Raw genomic sequence first — 22,378 nt, forward strand, 5'->3', positions numbered from 1 at the left:
GATTTAAAGAGATTGGTCTTATCCCAATGTCTTGTCTGTCTGGTCTGCTCCAATTGATCTAATTGTAACTAAGTAAAATTGGGCGCCTACATTTGAGTACTGGTTTATTTTTAATTGCAGCGTACCCCTTGATCTTCAAATAGGCGACAAAGCTGCGGGTCCTCCTTAACACCAGCGAGAGCGTCAGCGATCCTGTCCCTCATGCGTCTCGCCAGCTCGAAGTCATCCCTCGCCGCTGCCGTTCTTTTCCGCAGCCGCCACCTCCCGATCCTGATGCCAGCTGCTGCTAGCGCCGAGCCTGCTGACTTTAGGCGACGGGCGTATTCGAAGCGTTCATCTGTAAGGAAAAGTTCGTGTTTAAGATAAAGATGGATTTGCAATGTTAAACACTGCGGTGTTTTGATTTGAAAGGTGTGGTAAGGGAGACATACTTTTCCGAGGCGTTCCAGCTTAGTCCTCAGAGGCTATGTGGCTAGGCGGCGCATCTATGGCCGACCTCAGATAGGAATATCAAATCCTATCTGGGATTGATTACAGATGCAAGAAATATTTTTATGTAAGTAGTACAGATAAAATATGAATGTTTTAGTTAAGTAAAGCACATGATTATTGCATCATGGTATTCAAATATTAAATATTTACATAAGTACAACTCCGATCCTTCTCAGCATTTTTTTTTTATAAAAAATATTCTTTTAATTTTCCAGGGTATTTTATTTGAAATCTGATCTTAAATCTTACCAGCCACAGCAGCTTTCTTCTTCTCATCTAAATTCCTCACCAGATCAGCGATCTCATTGTCTACATACATGACGAACGCCAGATCATCGTATGGCGAGTAGCACGGCTCGTTCTTCAAGACTATCGGGGAACATTTCGCTTCATCTTCAATTTCATCTCCGAGGACGTTCACTGCCATAAGGGCAACCTGAAGTGGAACAAGACATGAGCAAAATAAAATGTGGTAGAAATCCTGGACCATTGCCGTTTTGTGAAGAGTGTCCAGTGCCCAGCGGTCTGCTTTCGTCGCCAACCAATCACCAAGGAAGGGGTTTGAAAGGGATCTTTCATAGGCCTTGTGTATACGGTAAGTACATTCCTAAACATAAGTTCAGAAAAAGTTTTGAACGTTTTTATCAAAGAACAACGTAATTCACGTAAACATTTGGTGCTTTTTGATTAATATTACCTGATCATCTTCTTTCGCAGGTGGATGAGGGCCGGATATTTTGAGCTTCACGAATCTAGCAATGGTTGGTTCTGGGAGGGCAGCCGATCTGAAAGAAATATTGTAAGTATTATCAATATTGTAGTTGCATAAAAGTACAACTAAGCTTGAAGGTACCTCAGTTTTTCATACCGAAGCTGGTCTGATAAATTAATTCAGTACGGACTTAAGTGTATCTTCCAAAAACATAGATTCAAAATAAAAATACAGCAGCCCACCAGTGGTGTAACAATAGGGTGGTATAACTGTCAAAATGGCAGTTAAAAACATAGTGTAAAACAGAGTGTTTAGGATGCTTGTACCTCAGTTCTCTGGTCCGTGCCTGTGGTGCGGGCCTGGCGAGGGTGACGCGCCCCACGCTGGTGTACGTGGCGCCGCAGGGCGTGGCCGCGCCTTCCGACACCAGCCCGCCCGAGACCAGCACTTCCACGCAAGCCGCTGGAAAATGTTCCATATTTATTGCTAAAACTGATTAGCCTTGAATATTACTACAACGAAGTGCAATTTTATAGAACTTTTTACTATAGGTATTTATTATATTTTATAGCACTCTGTGACCTAAACCCGCATTTTAGCCACGCGTTTCCGTGACCAAAGTAGCCGATTTTTACACCGTGCGAATATCAATACACTACCCTCGCACTTGTAAAAAATAAACATCGCTATGAACGTTTCATACTCTTAAATGTCATTTGAAAATTAAAAGTGAGTAAGCATTATTTTGTTTAAAGCAATAATTATGTTAATATTTTATTTTGGATGTATTTATAAATGTTTTTGCCATTGTGTATATTATTATCCTAAGCAATAGCATTACTGCAAGTGTAACAGTATCGAGTTTATTGTGTCTTTGAATTGTATATTTTCGCTGCACGTCAAAGTAGGGTATACCAAAAATATGGGCGTATACGCGTATACTATGGCGGTGTACTAAAATACGGCGTTTAGCACCCTCGCTGCGCTCGGGCGCTAACTTCACGCCGTGCAATAATAGGCTACTTTGGCCACGCGTATCGTAATGTACTATTTTATATATGGTTTTATACATTTTTTATAAATTAGCTTAGTAATGTAAATAATGAAATATAAGTTATACATATGTATATGAATAAATACTTAATAAAAATAATAATTACTATTTCGGTATGGTACTACAAATCATGATAATCATTTATTAATATTAATCGTAAAGTTATAATACGAGTAGTTAGCTACAAATTAGTTATTTTTACAAGCTTTTATTTGTTATTTATGAATTTTGCAAACGATTTTTATTATAGATGTACTAAAAATCTGCAAAAGGACTCGATCCTAGCCATCTAATGTTCAGTTCTCAACTCACGTATAAGCTGGTGGTGAGCTAACAGCTGGAGTTTGTGCAAGCTGGTGACGCAAGCGAGCCGCAGCAGCAGCTCGTGGGGCGGCGCGCCCGCGCTGCGCCAGCCGCGCGCCGCCGGGCCTTGCGCGTTCAGCTCGCATGCTGGGTACGAGCTGTCCTCACCTGGAACCGAGGTACCTTAGTATGTTCTAGTCTTATAGCTTATTTCTGTTGTGTAGCAGTTTGGTTGAAGGGTGCCGGGTGAATCTTCTATTTTTTACTTTGGGGCCGTTCAAGTATTACGTAAGCAGATTTATTACAATTATTTACCCCCCCCCCATCCCCCTTGTCAGCAAAAGTAAGAAAAGCTCTTACTCTCTCCCCCATGCTTACGTAAACATTTTCTATTAATGTATTGTTTTTTTTTATATTATAATTATAATGTTATAATTACAATTTTAAAAATGCCTAATATACGTATGCATGATTTGCGGGAATCCCCGAAAATGCGTTTCGCTTTCAAGTAAAGACAATGTGAGGGTTGCCATTCGTGTAAACGAGTAACAAACTACCGATAACGTAATCATTATCTAGAATCCCCTACCCCCAATGTCATCCAAAATAAGCAAAGCAAAGATCCCCCGCCCCCCTAAAAGCGCTTACGTAATACTTGAACGACCCCTTTTATATTTTTACAATTGCTGCCGCCTCTGGACGCTTTTTGTCAGGACCACGGGTAAGCGTACCCATGCCTATGCCTATTAGCAAATAGCACATAATATATCTGCCGCGGTCCCGAACTCTCTACCACTATGTACTAAGTTGGAGCTATGGTTGGAACGAATACGTATCTCCCCTACCACACCCTGCAAACCAGAACGCAACAACGCTTAAGACTGCTGTTATTAGGCAGAAATAGATGTACCTAGAAATGATGCATCCGGAGTCGAAGCAAAAGGATTCTGTTATCTTCAAAAATCTTTCGTGAAACAGGTCTGCGTTTTATTGAAATGGTCTGGTTGCCGGCTTTTTTACATTTGAGGCGTACCTTAGACCTCAAATCTTGCAACAGAAACAGATAAAGATACAAATCACAAGATACAGGAAGAACGCCTGTTCTGTATGGAATTGGTTACAATAGTCCATGGGCGAGAACGGTCACTTAGGCACATGCTCGTTGGCTAATTTGATGTTTCACCCCAAAAACTGTTCAATTTGAAACACAGCAACGCTTAACAACGTACTTAATTATGGCGGTAGTGGTAGTAATAACTGGGTGGGTAGTCAGTCCAATATGCCGAGTTAACATATACAACAAATTTGGATTGCGTACTTAAATACTTTTCAAAAAGAAACACAGTAACCCTAATTACTTAACATTTTATACGTTTTTGGAGAATTGCCACTTCTTACCTCATCCCACTCAAGTTATTAAATTTTGCCTCATCAGCGGATTTTGAATTTCCCGTCCACAAATGAGATTGAAGCGTCGCGGGGCGAATATAAATTACAGAAAGTAGTTAGTTACTATAACTGTGGAGTAGGCACTCCGCGTGGCGGAGCGGTCACCATACCGGTCTGACACGCAGAGGGTCCCGGGTTCGACCCCCGGCCAGACAGACATCTGAATTCTAATAGACAATTCTAAATTCATCAAATTTAGAATTGTGTTTCTGGGTCTGGGTGTTTGTGTATTTGTGTATGTGTGTGTGTCCATGGCACCCACGACACAGGGAATCCTAGTGTGGGGCGTAAGTGTGGGGCGTAAAGTGTAGAAAGTGTGTGCTCTACCTTAATCATAACTTTAATATTATGAATTCGAATGCGAGTTTGCTTGTATGTTTGTTGCTAAACTTTTACGCCTTACTTACTTCTACTACAGAATTGAGGCTTAAAATTTGTACACGAGTTACCAGGGATTCAGGAAAGGACATAGAGTACGTTTTATCCCAAAAAAGTACCGTTCCCAAGGATTAATAAAAAAAATCTAAACGCAAGCGAGTCCGCGCGTAAAAGCTACTTTATTTATAAATATGTATATCCTATGTTTGTAGGTTTGATAAGTTGTTTGTGATTTCAAAGCAAATACATTATAGGTCTGATACCAAAGTACATGGAAATTTGATTCTACTTATTACCATTTTAGGGGTCCAAGCCCCCTTGGCATGAGCGAGAAAATATTTTTCAAAACAGGAAGTCGTTTATTTTGTACGCCGACTTAATTTCCTTTTGGAACTCCATTGAAATAATTTTCTCTTTATTTCAACTTTATAATCAATACTTTCAGTATTGATTAATCAATACTTTCAGTATTAAGATTAACTCTAACTACTTAACGACGATTGTTTTCTACTTTACAACTTGTTACAACTCTATTCACAATGCCTACACACTCCTCTACAGTCCAAATAAAGTACTTATGAAAAACCACTGAACAAAATTAAAATAGGTTTCGTGTAAAAGTAACAAACTGAAAGTAAAAACTGTAAACTAATAATGAACTGTCTGCGGCTGAAACGAAGGCTGAAATGTATACCGGTATTAAACCTCGTTCATAGCTCCGACATCAAAGCGCTGAATTACGGATAATTGTACCTACGGTAGGGATTCCAGAAATTATCGATATGAATATCGATATTTGTATCGAAGGACTAAAATATCGAAATAACCGATAATGTTTTTTTTCCACAATGTTGAAAGTTTTAACGCGATGTTACTGAAATAAAAAAAATTCAAATTATTCTATGACCTTTATTTTCGCACACACTTTTTAAAGATTAATAATTGTGAATACTTCAGTCGCTTTAGGCTTTTCATAATTACTATTCTAATATTAAAAATTATCGATATTCCATTTTGTTTAATATCATGATTTCTTTTGGGCAATAGTTCAAAAAAGTAATAACGTTGTTTCAATAGTATTAAAGAAGTGCATGTATATATAAACTAGCTGACCCGGCAAATGTTGTGTTACCATATAAATAAAAAAAATTTAAGGGTGAACAACCCTGATTACTTAGGGGTATGAAAAATAGATAGTAGCCGATTCTCAGACCTACTGAATATGCATATAAAATTTGGTGAAAATCGGTAAAGCTGTTTCGGAGGAGTACGGTAACTAACATTGTGACACGAGAATTTTATATACAAGATATATTTTTCGTGAGGTAAATATTTTAAATATAATAGATAATCCATCTATTCAACCGGTTACATGTCGATATTATAGGGTCGATAGTTAGGATATTATCGAATCGATATATCGTTTCATCCCTAACGTACAGCTATGAAACTTTTGAACAGGTAAGCCGACTGCAGTGTTTCATAATGCAAGTGCACTGCGGCTGCCGTCATTTCATGGGGCAGGGCATTATTTATTTACGGTCGATTGTAGACTGTGTAGCTGGTTGTTAAGGGCGCAGTTCAAAGGGTTACCTTTGTACTAGGTTACTGCGGATGTTTTATAGAAAGTCTTATTGGACATATTAAATTTGATTTTGATCGCGATATTTGAAACAATTGCTAATTTATCACTCTGAGGGCGAAAGTAAACATCGGGAGGAAACCTTTCTGATTGGTGTTTTTAAGAAAAAAATACTATCTAATAAATTATTCTATCAAAACTTAAAGATTCTGAAGTAATTTATTGTATAGACAGCGTAAAAACTTGCGACAGTTATAGATGTTATAAATGTGGGGTAATGGATTTCTTGACCTAAATATATTCTGCTTCTCACATAACAAATGGGAGTACTTAATCGTAAGTACATTCGTCTTAATTTGGTTGTCGGCCAAGAATAACACCATTATTCTGTGGATGTCGTGAGTGACTAGGCATCTTTATTTTTTCATCTAATAATACGGTCAATCAATACGTAGCGGCGAATGACAAACACCTTTCTTTATTCAAGAGTGGTTTTCAACGACAAATTTTATGCTAGAGGTCTTAATTCCTTTATATCATGATTGGTTGAATATTTACAGACTTTGTGGCAGACAAAATACTATTTTTCTATGCAGTGCATATTAGCGTATTATTTATCTTTATCAAAACACGATCGCGTAGACGCAGATAGATACGAATACACATTGTATAAATTTGCCAAATTCCCTACTACTTACTTATCAAATCAAATCAAATCAATTTTTTTTATTCAAAATAGGTTCTTTACAGAGCACTTTTTGAATGTCAATACAACTACCACCACTTCACAACGTGTTTCGTTATGGAGAAGAAGCGGCAAAAGAAACTCCATAACACACATCTTTCAAAAAAATGTTTTTACAATGTTAAACTTAAGCTGGAACTACTACAGACCACATCGTTTTGTCAGTCAAATAATCACTTAGTTTATAGTACGCTTTTTTACATAGCGTTTGTTTAACGACATGTTTGATGTTTTTTTCTGTGAGATTCAAAATGTGGTCGGGTATTTTATTGTAGTAGCGAATACAGTTACCTATGAAAGATCTAGCCACCTTAAATAGTGAATTAGCCAAACATATGCGCTGATTATAATAAAATCCTCATACTGTAACTAATATTAGAAATCCGAATTGACTGCATGTCATTGAACCTTAATATTTAAGTATTTATTACTTAAAAATAATCGCATATACCTGCCATATACCTATAAGCAGTGATAGCATAGTGGTTAAGAAACTCGGTCTCTCGATCGAGGGATCCGAGATTCAAATCCCAGGCACGCACCTCGGATTTTTCATAATTATGTGCGTATTAGAAATTAATTATCACTTGCTAAAGGGTGAAGGAAAACATCGTGAGGAAACCTGCATACCTGAGAGATTTATAAAAAAAATCTCAAAGGTATGTGAAGTCTACCAATACGCACTTGGCCAGCGCGGTGGACTATGGCCTAATCCTTCTCATTAAGAGAGGAGACCCGTGCCTAGCAGTGGGACATTAATGGGTTGTTGATGATGATGATATACCTCTTGTGAGAAATTACACACACCTGTGGTCTTCATCGTTCGCAAGTGAATATCAGACTTTCTTTTCATCTTGTATGCCCCGTGATATACAAGATAGCAAGCAAAATTAAATTAATTTGTCGAGAAGATTCGAGTCGGAGTACCGTATTGAATGGTCTAATCAGCTGGATCTAGAGTTCCCTTGTAGACATTTGTAAAAACTTACAAAATTAGATCAACTGATTAGACTAGGGGCCTCATTCAACATTTCTGTCACGGGCCTCCGACGGGCCTTGCAGTGAAACAAACTACAAAATAATGAATTTGTATCAATAAAAAATGCTATGCCACACTTAATATGGCGTCTAGTACAGAGTATCATTTCACGTGTCATAAACCCTGTGTCATATTCGCATACTCGATCGATTAATTGGTTGGCTCTTTAAATATTAAATGGCAGGGTGCCGACAAATTGCCTCACTCTGTATATTTGATGTCGTGCTACATTGAATATAGGAACAAAGTTGTGTAATAGATCTTGTTTTATTTGTCTAATAGCTTTTTGATTTCAATTAATATATAAAGCTAAATTAAAATTTATTTTTTGTCAGAAAAATTCAATCAATTAAATTCTATTTATATATTTTTTTCTGTCGCGCGGGTTCATGCCCGCACGCGTGTCTCGCACGGAAAATATGTAATATGAGTTCTTTTCATGTCGCGCGTTCGCACGCGTCATGTCCTCCGTTCACATATGTATGTCCGTGTACGCGTGCCTATCGTTTCAAAGGTACACGTACAGGGGTCGCGTCAATATAGGTTTTTTTTTAAAATAATATAGGAGTAGCAGACGAGCATACAGTCCACCTGATGGTAACTGGCTGCTGCCGCCCATGGATATTTGTGATCAACCCCAGATAGGATTAGATATACTACCTGAGGTCGGCCACAGATGCGCCGCTACCCCGGAGGACTAAGACAGAACGCCTCGGAAAAGTATGACAGTTACCACACCCTTCAAACCAGAACACAGCAGTGTTTAACACTGCTCTTATGAGGCAGAAATAGGAGTGGCGGTGGTGCCGCTAGAGTCGAAACACAAAAGGTTCTACCACCATAGTGGTAGAGGAGTTTAAGTTATAGGGGGGTAATGGGGGTTCAAGTTAGGTATAGGGAGGGAAACGCGCGATGAAATGGGAAGAAAAGCGATCTAACTCGCTGCAGTTTCTTTGAAACTTGCTCATGCTTGCGTGATCTCGTGACAGGAAAGTATTCTGAAAATGCTATTTAGCATTAAGTCCGCCTTTTGCACCACATTGTTTTTACCACCACATAGTCTCCTTCTCCTAGTCCTCATAGTAATATTGTCCTTCTTTTCTATAATTTTTGTTTGTATTTAATTTGACTAAAAAATCACCCCCCTTTTATTCATAGGCATCTAGTTTAAAATTAATACAGCCTATTAGACGTCGATCTCACAATTGAGACGACTCCAACGATTCATATTATGTAAATATGAGTCAGGCCGTTTGGACTGTAGAGCGTGTCAAAGATTGGACATAGGAGGAGGATTCGAAAGCAGAAGAATATTTTTGTAGTTTATGTAGGTAAGAAAAATATTCTCCTACTTTCGGGTCAATCGAATCGATATTTCTCCACTTGTAATTTCGATCGAAATGCAATGTCATTGTAGAAGCAACTGCTTACATAAAAGAAATTTATCATATTAAGTAAATTAATATCTTAAAATGTCTTTTATCACACATATTTCATGTACATTATTACTAAGGATAAAGGAAACACTTTATAATCGTACTAAAATGCACTTGCTTGTTAGTACTATTATGCTATCTGGTATAATTAAATTGATAAATTACGTTTCTATGCTAAATCATCCTCGATAATCAAATAATTTTCTTTGATAAATCAAATTTTATAGCTGTTAAAATTAAAACTTTTAATCATTTGCCTTAATGCATTAAGTGTTATAATATTTTATAAAATACTTAGATCACTAAGGAAAAAAATAAAGAGCCAAAAAGTCTCCAGAAAACAAAAAATTAAAAAAAATACTATATAAAAAGAGCAAAAAATTATTACTTACTTGTTGCGTAAACTACGTGGAATGCTATTCTTTTCGGCATCTTCAGAACTACCTCCCTATTCTCAGAACGATTACCGTGTCCACTTCCATAGCTGACATCAATCGCACTACAGCCCGAGCAAAATAGAAAAACACCGCATAAAAAAATCAGGTCGCATTTTTGCTTACGAACGGCGAACTTTATCACTTGAATTAATGTCTACATATTCGCAATAAAGCGTTGTATTTTCATTTCAAACAAAACTAAATTGGTCTGTTTTACTAATAATATTTGCGAGTTACGAAATAAGAATGATGGAGGGTCGGGGATGGTAGCGCAAATGAAATGTGTCCGTCAGTAAAATCAATAAAACCGGCGCGGACGGAACACCGCCATCTTTCGGGAGTAAATTAGATTGAACTGAGCGACCCCTAGCAGGAAAGACCGTCGATTCTCGTAATGGAACTCAGGTATAACTGCAAATGTAGTATGTAGCTAACGTGAGCTACAAAAATGTCTACTCAGTATAGAAAGGAGCTATGAAGCTGTGCTTTCGTAGATTTATTACATACATATTTAAGTTTCAAGCTTTTAGATACCACCAGGTTAAGTTAGTTAGGAAATGGTTAATTTCACATACATTTATTTCGTTACAAAAAATATTTACTAAAAACAATCACATCATTATGCTTTTTTATGGTTGACGGATTGACTTGGAAAAAGCTGATAAATCTTTAACCGGCTGGTCAGATCTCTTTTAAAACATAGCTAAGAACACTCTCAATTAAATACAATTTCAAACGCTTTGAAATCAATTCACCTGTCTAAGAGAGAAGATTTACAATATCTCTCTATTTGCGTCGGAGGTTAAATCAAGTAAAAAAATTGAACAAAAGAATACAACCGACTTCTTTGTCACTATAAAGTAAAAAATAATTGAAATAAATGTTGGTTTAGTACATATTTCTGAAGTTGGCGCTCAATATACATATTTCGTTGGATAACAGCGTAAACAGCGTGTCCAATATGAGCGCCTGCTTCAGAAATATGTACTAAGCTAACATTTATATCAATTATTGTTTATTTTGTAATAACAGAAGTCGAGTGTAATTTATTGTTAAAAATTGTTTTTCACCCTTTTTAGTGATGCCATACAAACGTTTATATTAATATAATATATAAATAAAAATACTTAATGAAAAAACTTATAAAAGCACTAGTCGCCCTTACGATTTTTTAAAGTTCCCCTCGATTTCTCTGGTCTTCCATCATCAGGCCCTTGTTTACTTATAAGTAGTTAATTGAATCACGCATCGCTTTGCGGGAATCCATGCTATTAAGTTAAGATTAAAACTACTTCGTAACAATCTTATTTGCACTTAATTTAACTATGGCCGCTAGATAAAAAAATAACGTAAACGTTCTGTTACTAAAAAATAACGTAAACGTAAAATTGTGGGGTGATTTGAAAACTCATGGTAAGGGTACCTGGTTAGGGTACTTTCAAACATAGCTATGAAAACTCTCGATCAAATACAATTAAAAAAAAAAAAAACAAAAAATGCAAAAAAAAAACCGCATTGAAATCAATCCACCTGTCTAAGAGCGACGATGTTATAGACAAATACACAAAATATATATTCTTGCAATGTACATCAAACTTACAATATCCCTCTATTTGCGCCGGGGGTTAAAACAAGCGAAAGTCAATAGAAACACAGTTATTTTGTATCACAATTTATTGGAACAATATGAACCTATTTCTGTGATCAGTTATATTTGGTTAAATCTTGCAGTAATTATAGGGTGCGTTAGTCGTAATGAAGTTGAGGAAAGCCGTGACCCTTGTGTTGACGCCCGGGTAGCCTGAAGCACAGAATCTTCCGTAGCTGATGATGCCCGCGCTGTACAAACGGCCATTTGTCTTATCCGTGTAGAGAACTGGGCCGCCAGAGTCATCCTGTATACATAGATTAGTTTGTATATTTAATATATATTTTTTATCAACAGAAAATATACTTTGGCTCGCCCAAGAATTCATTTACTAAAGTAATAAAAGTACCCGTATTCTTTCTTTATATTCATATTGTTTCGCATTAACTACCTTAATTTCAGGAGTCGCAAGGTATCTGAGATCGGCTACGATTAGAACCTGTTCTAAGTACCTATATGGGGTTGGTTACAGATGTCTATAGGCAGCAGTCACAGTCAGTTTTTTTTTAATTATACAGCAGTAACAGACGAGCATGCAGTCCACAGAAGTAGCCACTTCCGCCCATGGACATCTGTAGTCAACTCCAGAAACGAAAAGATATTCCTACCTGAGATAGGCCACAAATGCGCCGCTTCCCCGAGGACTAAGCTGGAACGCTTCGGAAAAGTATGTCTGCCTTACCACACCCTTCAAATCAGAACACAGCAGCGTTTAACACTGCTGTTATAGAGCAAAAATGGGTGAACTGCATGCTTGTGTACTACTGCAAAGTTATACAAAAATATGACAGGTAACGACCAGTTTACCTGACACGCGTCTTTCCCAGGAGTATATGTGCATATTTGTGTCGGCTTGAGGGTGGAGTACACAGACTGGCACTTCGCCTGAGTGGTGACGTCCACGTTCACCATCTGCAGAACATCGTACTTGGGTCCACCCGGCATACTTGTGCCCCAACCTAGGAACAACATTTAAATGATATAATCTAAATACCTATATATAAGGTGACTGACTGACATAGTGATCTATCAACGCACAGCCCAAACCACTGAACGGATCGGGCTGAAATTTGGCATGCAGGTAGATGTTATGACGTAGTCATCCGCTAAGAAAGGATTTTGATGAATTCTACCCCCAAGGCGATAAAATAGGGGATGAAAATACTACTTCGTAACGCGAGCGAAGCCGCGGGTAAAAGTTCGTTAATTTATAATTATGATTTTAGACTAATATTATCCCGGAATTTAGACATTTTAATAAGTAATAAGTACTCCCAATACGCGGTTTTTTTTTTACCGATATTTCAACCCAGTTGCATATCGTGATCACAGCGACACCGTGGAGGCACAGTACAATTTGTACTGTGGTGGAGGGGTGGAACCGTTGTCAACGTTGATCCATGCAACTAAGTCGAAATATCGGCAAACGAAATTGGAAAACCACGTATCGTGTTAACCCATTACATATTAAAACATAAGTATTTGTGAGCATGTACAGTTTGGCTTGTATTATATGGAGCAGTAGAATACAGCAGATTTTTATGGATATTAGATGCACATAAGGCAATATTTTTTATAATAGCAGTGCAGTGCAGCACTGCTTCTTATGGCTTAAACGAAAGGTAAACGTTAACTTGAGACGTCAGACGTGTACCCGTCTAAGACAAAGGTTCCGGTTCGATCCTCGGCCAGACAGATATCTAAATAATCTGGGTGTTTTAGGTATTCGTCTGCGTGTCTGTTCATTCCATCCTCAAAACAGAAAAAAACATCTAGTGCAGAGCTATGTTACCCACATAGCTGTAAAGTGTTATTTTTTTTTTCCATTTGTAGGGTTTCGTACCCAACGGGTAAAAACGGAACCTTAATACGAAGACTTTGCTGTCTGTCCGTCTGTCTGGAACCGTAATAGTTAGACACTTGAAATTTGCAGAGGATGCATAATGGTGGCCGCCATTACTTACTAAAAATAAAATAAAATTGAATATTGAAGGAGGTATCCATGGAACAAACCTTTTTCGACATTTATCGATCTAACTGTTAAACCGTACTAGGAAGATTGTTGAAACTTTTACTAATAATATAAATACGAATAAAACAATAATAAAACATATTTTAATATAATTATTTTAATTTTATTATACGTTGTCATTCATCATCACCCCAACGCCATCTATGATGATAGATACATTGTCAAAAAATAGTGATAGATTACGTATGTATAGGTAGTTCTTTAGACTAGATGGCGTTCTTGTATTAACGAAGTATTGTTGAAAATAATAGAATGAATAAAAATAAGTAAAAAATAGTGAACATTTCGTGGTACGGAAACCTCCATGTGTGAGTTTGACTCGTACTTGGCGAATAATTTTTCACTCGCTGAGAGTGAGGGAGCTCTCTCTATTTTATTAAAAGACAGAAATACTCATAGCGGTGGCACTGCCGCAGTGAAACTGAAGAACCCTTTCACCTTACCAATAAATGTTTTTGATCTAAAAGAGCTTACCAAGCATAGTAACAGTTTCTCCAGCGAAGGACGCTGACGCGTACTTGAAGGGCAAGCAGACAGGACCGACGTATTCACTGAATACTATAGTCCCTTGTATCTTTATTATGGCAATGTCGTTTTCGAGAGTATCCCTAAAAATAACATATTTGTAAATAATATATAAATATATTTTATAATACAGGAGTAGCAGACGAGTCCACCTGGTAAGTGGCTACTGCCGCCGATGGACATCTGTAATCAACCCCAGATAGAACAAGATATTAATACTTAAGGTCGGCCACAGATGCGCCGCTATCCCTGAGGACTAAGATGGAACTCCTCGAAAAAGTATGTCTCCCTCACCCCCTTCTAACCAGAACACATCACTGTTTAACACTACTATTAATAGGTAGAAATAGGTGTGACGGTGAAACCGTCGGAGTCGAACCACAAAGGGTTCTACCACCTTCAATATATATAACTAGCTGACCCAGTAAGCGTTGTGTTGCCAGCCATATAAATAAAAAAAATGTTAAGGGTGAACAACCCTTATCACTTAGGGGTATGAAAAATACTGAATATACATATAAAATTTGGTGAAAATCGGTAAAGCCGTTTCGGAGGAGTACAGTAACTAACATTCTGACACGAGAATTTTTAACCGACTTCAAAATAGAGGTGGTTATGAATTCGGCCTGTATCTTTTTTTTTTATGTATGTACACGAATAACTCCGCCGTTAGTGGACCGATTTTAATAAATTTTTTTTATTGTATAGAGACGAGCTGGAAGTTGGTCCCATTTAAATATGGTTAGGATCCATCGATGGGTTCTGGAGAAAATGAGGGGAACTCCTCCACCCATGTAAATATAACAACCATAACTTCACCGTTTATGAACCTATTTTAATGCCTTTAATTTCGTGTGTGTATAATTGCTACAAGTTGGTCCCATTTAAATATGATGAGGATCAGAGTGGGTTCTGGAGACAAAATATGTAACTCCTCAACCGATGGGTATAATTGAGTTTTGTTTGAAGATATTTGGTGTAGGTTCTAATTAAATTGCAAAACCAGTTTATCATTGACTATTTAAGGGTCTGATAATGTGGCTCAGAGTCAAAATATGCAACTCCTCAACCGATGGGAATAATTGAGTTGTGTTTGAAGATATTTGGTGTAGGTTCTAATGAAATTGCAAAGCCAGTTCATCATTGACTATTTAGTTAGGTTAGGTTGGAACATATAAGACAATATAAAACTAAGCGATATCAGGACGCGGCAGCGCCCTGCGATCGTTCGGTTCCAATCAATGTAAACTCAGACCTTACCTTCATTCATGATCACGTTTTTACAATTTTATATACTAGCTGACCGGGCAAACTTTGTACCGCCTCAAAATCTATTTATCAAATATATTTCACATAAAATATAGCCTATGTTACTCGTGGATAATGTAGCTTTCGAATGGTGAAAGAATTTTTAAAATCGGTCCAGTAGTTTTTGAGCCTATTCATTACAATCAAACAAACAAACAAATTTTTTTCCTCTTCATAATATTAATATAGATTAATATAATTTTTTAGTGTATGTCATCACTAAAAAGGGTGAAAAAAATTTTAACAAAAAAATACAACCGACTTCTATGTCACCACAAAGTAAAAAATTTTTTTTTTTTTTTTTATATATAGGATTATCACTTGCTTTAACAGTGAAGAAAAACATCTCGAGGAAACCTGCATATATGTGATCTTAAAAATAATGTAAAAAAATAATCAAAAGGGAACTTACTCATTATAATCTGGGTGTATTACATAACTACTGACTCTAAAGCCCTGTGTATAATCAGTATCGTCTGAAAAAAAAAACAATGTTTCAACTATACACTTTGAAAAACAAATAACAATCAGAATGGAAACGGTGTCATTTAGAAGTAACCGTGTATATTGTTGTACTTAATATAATTTTAATTAAAAATACAATAGTATTTTTGTGATTATTCTCTACATTTTTCCTAGATAGAATTTCTTTATTCCTAGAAACAGCGAAAAGCAGTAATCGACAAGGTTCGGGAGCGTAAGAAAGTAATTAATAGGTTAAATTACTTTGAGAACTTCTCAAAGGTTCTTCATCGAGACATTCCCCAGAAGATGCAATACTTACTGCCAGTGCTGACGTCGTGTTCACCAACAATGACCGCTAAAGAGGAGTATGGTCTTTGGCTGACGCAGTGCGCTGCGGTGAGGATGTGCTGGTTCGTAATGATCACACCTCCACACCTGATTGACCCCTGAACGTTTTGTCCGACGTAGGCTATGCCAGCCATCATCGTGAACTCATTAGGTTTCGTCGGGGAACCACCGACGATGCGATTCTGTTATCAAATAAAGAGGTAGATGTTAGATGTTGATGTGTGTGTGTGAGAAAAAGCCGATTCCGTACATCAAAAGGTACACGTTAGTCAGTAATTCAGTAATAATATTATAGTTGTCATAGGCAGTCAGTCAAGTATATCGCAAAATAACCATAGGTAGGGCTAGGACAGCCAATTGAAACAGACAGCAAATGTGTAATGATCTTTTTTGGTCTTTTTTTCGATATGTGTAGTTACTGGTGGCCCTAGCGGCCTGCACAGCTTCACCGGATTTTGGTGGCGAGCCTGGGGCTCAGCCGGGACAAGAAGACTATGGGCTAGAAGGGAAGAATAACTTTGGTCGCCGTTGCCGGTTCCCTAGACCGTCCATCTTCACTAGAGGGAGAGAAGGTTGCGGACTCAGCTACTGCCAGAGTCCTGACCATCCGCCTCTTGTCATATAGGGATCGCGGCTCACCTAAGGGTACCTCCTGTGAGGTACGGATCTCGGCTTAGGTCAGTTACGCTAATGTGGGGCACAGGGGAGACACGACCGATCACGCGGGGATACCTTGTGAAGGTTGTCCTGTAGTGGGGTCCTCGTCTTCGACGCCGGGAACGGTGTGTATAAAATCTGTTGTTGTTGAGTGTGTGTGGGGGCTGAGGAGGGGTTCTCCTTGCCGTAAGGCGTTGCCTAACGTGATCTTATCATCAAGGTTTTCTAGGACATGTTTTGGGCATCTGCGTAGAGCCTTATCAGATATGTAACGCCTGCCTTGACAACTAACTAATTTGGGTAGTCAATAGCTATACCAAAATGACTTTCGGAAAGCTGCTTCATGTATTGAGCGATGGTAGGCAGCTCATATCTCTATGGAGGTCTACATAACGCACGTACCAGCGACAGCTTGTGGCCATGCTCAAGAATCGGTTTTGAAGCTTTTGATATCTGTGAATGAGTTTTACGTGTGCAAAGACTACACTGGCAGAAGTCATGATAGGTCTTACTCAAGTTTTGTAAGTAAAGCGTCACTTTATGACGAAGTGCCATTTAACTTTTCTTGCCTAACCTGTGGTAGAAGTAGCCATAGTACGAAAGAGGCCTTTTTCGCGTTATTTTTTGTGCTCAATGAAGTTCAATCTACTGTTTACTGTGACACCTAGGTATTTGGCGGATTTATTATGCGATGGGTGCCAGACTAACAAACGCCTTTGCTACATCGAAGAAGAGGGCACCTGTGCCTCAGGATCTTTTCCGATTTAACCCTACGAGGATGTGCTCCGTGAAGCAATGCACCTGCTGTACGCAGGAGTGTTTGGCTCTAAAGCCAAACTGCTCATCCATTAGGAGGTTCGTGTAATGATCAAATGTTATGAACGCTATTAATTATTTTTTTCTTAATATCATTTTAAGATTAACACAAAGGAACTTCTATGAACCCCATCTGTAATTAACCCTAGATAAGATTAGACTCCTACCAAATGTCAACCTCAGCCAATCATAGACGCGTTGCTACCCTTTAGAAATAAGTTAGAACGCCTCGGATAAGTATGTCTCCCAATCACATTCTTTAAACCAGAGCACATCAGCACTTAAGACTGCTGTTTTTTTTTATAAGTAAGTGGCTACTGCCGCCCATGGACATCTGTAATCAACCCCAGATAGAATTAGATATTCCTACCTGAGGTCGGCCACAGATGCGCCGCTACCCCTGAGGACTAAGCTGGAACGCCTCGGAAAAGTATGTCTCCCTTACCACACCCTTCAAAACGGAACACAGCAGCGCTTAACGCTGCTGTTATTAGGTAGAAATAGGTATGTGTGGGTGTTTTAAATAGCGTTGCAATGGTGCCTCTGGAGGCGAACCAGAAAGGATTCCACCACCTTCATATGATGGACTATGGGCACTAGGCCCTAAATCCCTCCCACCCGAAGAGGACGTGTCCATCAGTAGGACAGTACGATTGATTTACCATTCTCCTATATCCACACTGGCAAGTTGTTGGAGGGGGAGTTGGAGTACTGGCTCTTTGCGCGGTGACCCGGCAGGAGAGGCGCCCACCTGGACTGTTTATCGATGTTAGGAGCGCTGGAAATGATAATTTATTTATAATCATGGGCGTATATTCTCGGAGGTCTAAATGGAGGCCCCCAGTGCAAAAAGTTGATTTGATTTTACAAAATTACAACTATGTCAGAGATAGACTTATTCGCCTACGTATGATTCCGGTGACCTTTTACCAGTGACCGGCGATAGTCATAGAATGGGATCCGACATTTTCATCTGTTATATTAATATATAAAATAATCATACCCATAGAAATCTGTTGCCCGGTTGACACGATGCCGCTTAGACTGCCCCGGCCACAGTAATAGTCAGCTGAACTGAGTTGTGGGTCTCCGGAGAGCGATATCAGAAAACGGTCCAAGTAACAATTTTGGGTCTGGAATAAACGGGTTTAGCATTGATAAACTTTCCTTTTCCTTCATATCACTTTTTCCTCATATATATTTATCTCTCTTTATACCGTTCCTTTTATTTTTAGCTCCAGCCAGTGGCGGATTTACCAGCAGGCTAAGTAGGCTTCAGCCTAAGGCGGCAGTTTTTTGGGGCAGCAAATTTGGGGACCGAATGTTTTTTTTTTTGCTAATTAGGAAGCTAGTTTGTTCATGCCTTAAACGTGTCATGAAGTGGCGTGATAAGCAAAAAAAACGGGAACCGTACGCGGGCGCGGCAAGCAAATAAAAAGAGAACCGGGTCATAAGCCAGCGCGACGACCACAAAAAACAACGGGAAACATGTTCTGAACCAACGTGTCGAGCAAAAAAAAAAAACAGGAGCGCAAGCTATCTAATCCGATAAACTACCTAGTCCAATATACAACCTAGTCCGGGAAACTACCTAGTCCCTGAACCAGTATATACGCCTCACCTCTAGTAAGACATGACAATTGTGGAAGCAGGGGCGGCAAAAACTGTCCAGCCTAGACCTTAATTTTTTTTGAATTCGCCACTAGACATGCCAATTGTAGAAGCAGGAGCAGGCAAAAACTGTTCAGCCTAGACCTTAATTTTTTTTTAATCCGCCACTGGGTCCAGCAATGAGACAGGGATGGGTTGACGATGATGATGACATACCTGTGGCAAATCGATATCCGGACAGTCAAGTCGACAATTGTAGCCTGTAGGGCAGGTGGCTATCCATCGACATTGCACCCCTGCTTTGTAGAACGCATCGTATCCTGGGCTGTATACATACAATGTGCTGTCAGGTGTCACCTAAAAAAAAAATTAGTAGTATTTTTTTTTTTTTTTTATTTTAATAGGAAAACATACAGTGTACAGTTATATCTATATAGTTATCTCTTAATAATAAAAACACACCATTTAGTTGTTTTCACATGTAAAGTTATATTTATTTACATGCTTATGAGATCATGAAGTTAGTGCGTTTTTCATTTTTTTACCCGTTTACAGAGGGTAATGTTTTTTGAGCGTATATGATCCACAGATCTCATTCTTTGGCACGCTATAGGCCCAAACGGATTTTAAAATTCTGGGAATACTTAAGCTACATTTTTAAGAGTCTAGTTTTTGTAATAATTCGTATATTTAGTATAAAAATACATTACGGAAGATAGTTCAAATTAATTTATAATAGTGATTATAGAATACATACATATCTAGTGAAAGAGCAGTTGGGGTCTTGCGCTTGTGCATACTTCAACAACAGAAAAATAATTGCCCATCGAAGCTTTATGTCACTCATCTAAAACATTACACTTATATTAACATCATACACCAATAAAGTATACAGAAATAATTATTTTATTTGCTAAAAAGAATGTAATTTATTTTTAATTAATTTAAATATGGCCACTAAAAATGAGAATTACACAGAACCAATCGCGTATAAATAAACTATACGTAAACGTATAAATATATAAATATTCACTTACACACCTACAATAGAATTTTAAAGTTAGAAATTCAAATAAATCACCAAACACTCACTTACCGCTACAAATATCAGCGCCAACTAATCGAAATAAGACATTTATCTGTTAATTAAATTATGTATTTCTTTTAAAATATTAGCATGATAATAGATACCTACTGTTTACAACAGCGCACTTGTGTTAACAGTGAACGCGATGGTAGGTATTTCAGGAACCGTCCTACCGAATATTAATAAAATCTTTTTAGATACCGATCTATTTAAATAGTAACAGATAGTATATCGAAGTCGATTGCAATCTATAGGTACTAATCGAACTCACTGTTATCAGTCATGGAATATAATTTACTTTGTAGGTACAAAAGGTACATACATAGGTACGTATTTGCCTACTTAGGTTACCAATGGTACCTCAATACCTGGTCGGGTTTTGATGCAAATATTCAAATGAAAGGCACTTCTTAACCACTAATGGAGAAAATGCAACAATGGTGCTTCAATTTATTATAGAAGTAGTACGCGATCGTGCAGTGAGCTTGGCAAGTGGCTATGTGTCACACGTGAAAATCTATAATAGATCTTCTATCCTAGACAGGATGATTCCTACCTGAGGTCGGTCTTTTGCTTTACTACTCCTGCGGACTAAGTATGAATGTCTCATGTAAGTGTCTCTCCCCTTACCACATCATTTAAACCAGAACTTAGCAGAAGATTTTAAAAATACTTAGTATTGAGTAGTTAACAGTGGTTCCTTTGGAGCGGGGCCACAAAGGACTCTACTACCATCAGCAATACAGCGAAGATTGAGTGCAGAAATTTCAATGTTCCAATAACGGCACAACGTACATAACGAAGGAATTAACGTTTTAAAAAAATAACTGACCACTTACCTTAGGATTTAAATAAAAACAAAATAATTTCTCCAACTTTTGTTTTGGCTGTATATAAATGATGTTCTTTTGCGCACGTTCAAAAAACATACACGTCACTTTTCCCGCCACTGACTGAGATTCATAATGGCGGATCGTGCGCTATATGTGTTGAAGATGGTGACAATTAATTGTTTTAGGCCTCATTAACACATGAACAACTGATAACGTGGAATCCGGGCGACGATGTTGTTGTTCTAAGGCTTTTAAATAGATAAGGAAAACAATTTTCAACTGACACAGTTACGGTGCATTTAAGAATGTATTTGCTGATTTATTTACGTTTTTGCTTTCAGTTATATGTCTTTATAAGATGCAATCTGTCCTGGATTTTATCAAGAATGGTTCATAGGAAAAGGAAACAGATTTATACCAGTGGTTGCCAAATTATGATCGTAAATTCAATATTCGGAAGGTAAATCTTGATTTAATTTAATTTAAGCCCTCACGTCATCAATGATTAATGGGTTGATGATGACTCATCATCAACCCATTAACGTCCCACTGCTGGGCACGTGTCTCCTCTCAGAATGAGAAGGATTAAACCATTGTCCACCGCGCTGGCCAAGTGCGTATTAGTAGACTTCACATACCTTTGACATTTTTTTAAGATTCTCAGGTATGCAGGTTTCCTTCACCGTTTAGCAAGTGATAATTTGTTGTTGTTTAAGCCCTCTATTTAAGTAATGTAATATTTAACGTAAAAGTATTAAAGGCGATACACTTGTTTGTAAGATTTGCCTTTACAGACAGGCAAAAGATATTATATATTGCTATTATTATTAGCTATGATAAAGATGGTCTAAAGTTATCAATAGATATCCGCTAAATGATAATTCGTTAGGTATTATTATAATAATATAGTCTTTGAAGATTATGTTCATGTTGTTATCTTTGTCAAGTCAAAACAAATATATCCAATCCATAAAATACAAGAATATCTACGGATAATCCCGGAATCCCGGGATTGTAGTTAGTTAATAAAGATCAGAGCACTATTAAAAAAAAACACCTTTATCATTATTTTCTTAAAACTAAGGACTAAACAGTAATATACTAGACTTTCTTAAAATAAATTGAGAACTTACATTTCCTAATAAATATTTTATTCTTCTAAAAGTATCAATATTGAAGTTATTAAAGAAAAAATAAGTTTTGGCAGAAAAATAAGTTAAACAAATATGTTACAACTACCAAAGCTACCATTTTATATGTTTTATCGGTTTTTAAATTCCGTATATGAGGAATTTCCGATTTTATGGAGTGGACTACAATTGGGATTTCTAAGTGCTATGTATACGCATCCCTTTGAAAAATTGGATATGCTGTAGTCTCAGCTCAGCTGAGCGTTGTTATATAAGCGCCAGTCCCCTGGA

General features: G+C 37.6%; 2 protein-coding genes across 4 annotated transcripts in view; both read right to left on the bottom strand.

Annotated features, from left to right (window-relative positions):
• Nucleotides 1-9,842, bottom strand: part of LOC140756411 (centrosomal protein of 104 kDa) — a 28,993-nt gene extending 19,151 nt beyond the window's left edge. Inside the window, exons 1-6 of the mRNA XM_073091907.1 lie at nucleotides 9,583-9,842; nucleotides 2,571-2,729; nucleotides 1,531-1,666; nucleotides 1,190-1,277; nucleotides 742-928; nucleotides 126-337 (exon numbers count right to left, since the gene is read on the bottom strand). Coding sequence (XP_072948008.1) covers nucleotides 126-337; nucleotides 742-928; nucleotides 1,190-1,277; nucleotides 1,531-1,666; nucleotides 2,571-2,729; nucleotides 9,583-9,622 — 822 coding nt within the window. The 5' untranslated portion in view covers nucleotides 9,623-9,842. The remainder of the gene's footprint in view (nucleotides 1-125; nucleotides 338-741; nucleotides 929-1,189; nucleotides 1,278-1,530; nucleotides 1,667-2,570; nucleotides 2,730-9,582) is intronic.
• A 1,441-nt stretch (nucleotides 9,843-11,283) lies between these two features.
• On the bottom strand, nucleotides 11,284-20,196 carry LOC140756430 (venom serine protease). 3 transcript variants are annotated; one of them, XM_073091933.1, is made up of 10 exons: nucleotides 20,134-20,196; nucleotides 19,795-19,884; nucleotides 19,254-19,394; nucleotides 18,430-18,559; nucleotides 18,089-18,204; nucleotides 15,925-16,135; nucleotides 15,553-15,616; nucleotides 13,782-13,915; nucleotides 12,083-12,234; nucleotides 11,284-11,522 (listed from the first exon to the last, which is right to left on the bottom strand). In XM_073091933.1, exons 2-10 carry the CDS (start codon nucleotides 19,882-19,884, stop codon nucleotides 11,346-11,348), a joined length of 1,215 nt encoding a protein of 404 aa, XP_072948034.1. In that variant the 5' UTR covers nucleotides 20,134-20,196; the 3' UTR covers nucleotides 11,284-11,345. The 3 variants fall into 3 exon arrangements, with proteins under 3 accessions (XP_072948034.1, XP_072948037.1, XP_072948036.1); XM_073091936.1 differs by having other exon boundaries at nucleotides 20,130-20,150; XM_073091935.1 differs by lacking the exon at nucleotides 20,134-20,196 and adding an exon at nucleotides 20,079-20,103.
• Nucleotides 20,197-22,378: the final 2,182 nt, after the last annotated feature.

This window comes from Epargyreus clarus, unplaced genomic scaffold (genome assembly GCF_041222505.1).
Source record: "Epargyreus clarus isolate Ecla_fem2 unplaced genomic scaffold, WU_Ecla_fem_2.2 ptg000035l, whole genome shotgun sequence".
In the NCBI taxonomy this organism is placed as follows: domain Eukaryota; kingdom Metazoa; phylum Arthropoda; class Insecta; order Lepidoptera; family Hesperiidae; genus Epargyreus; species Epargyreus clarus.

Excerpts from the sequence above, each read along its gene's own strand:
- LOC140756430 (XM_073091933.1), bottom strand. The coding sequence starts at position 19,884 with ATGAGTGACATAAAGCTTCGATGGGCAATTATTTTTCTGTTGTTGAAG. Across the intron at positions 18,560-19,253 it reads CGGATATCGATTTGCCACAG|ACCCAAAATTGTTACTTGGA; the intron begins GTATGTCATCAT and ends CGTTTATTCCAG. Across the intron at positions 16,136-18,088 it reads AGTGTGGATATAGGAGAATG|AATCGCATCGTCGGTGGTTC; the intron begins GTAAATCAATCG and ends ATTTGATAACAG.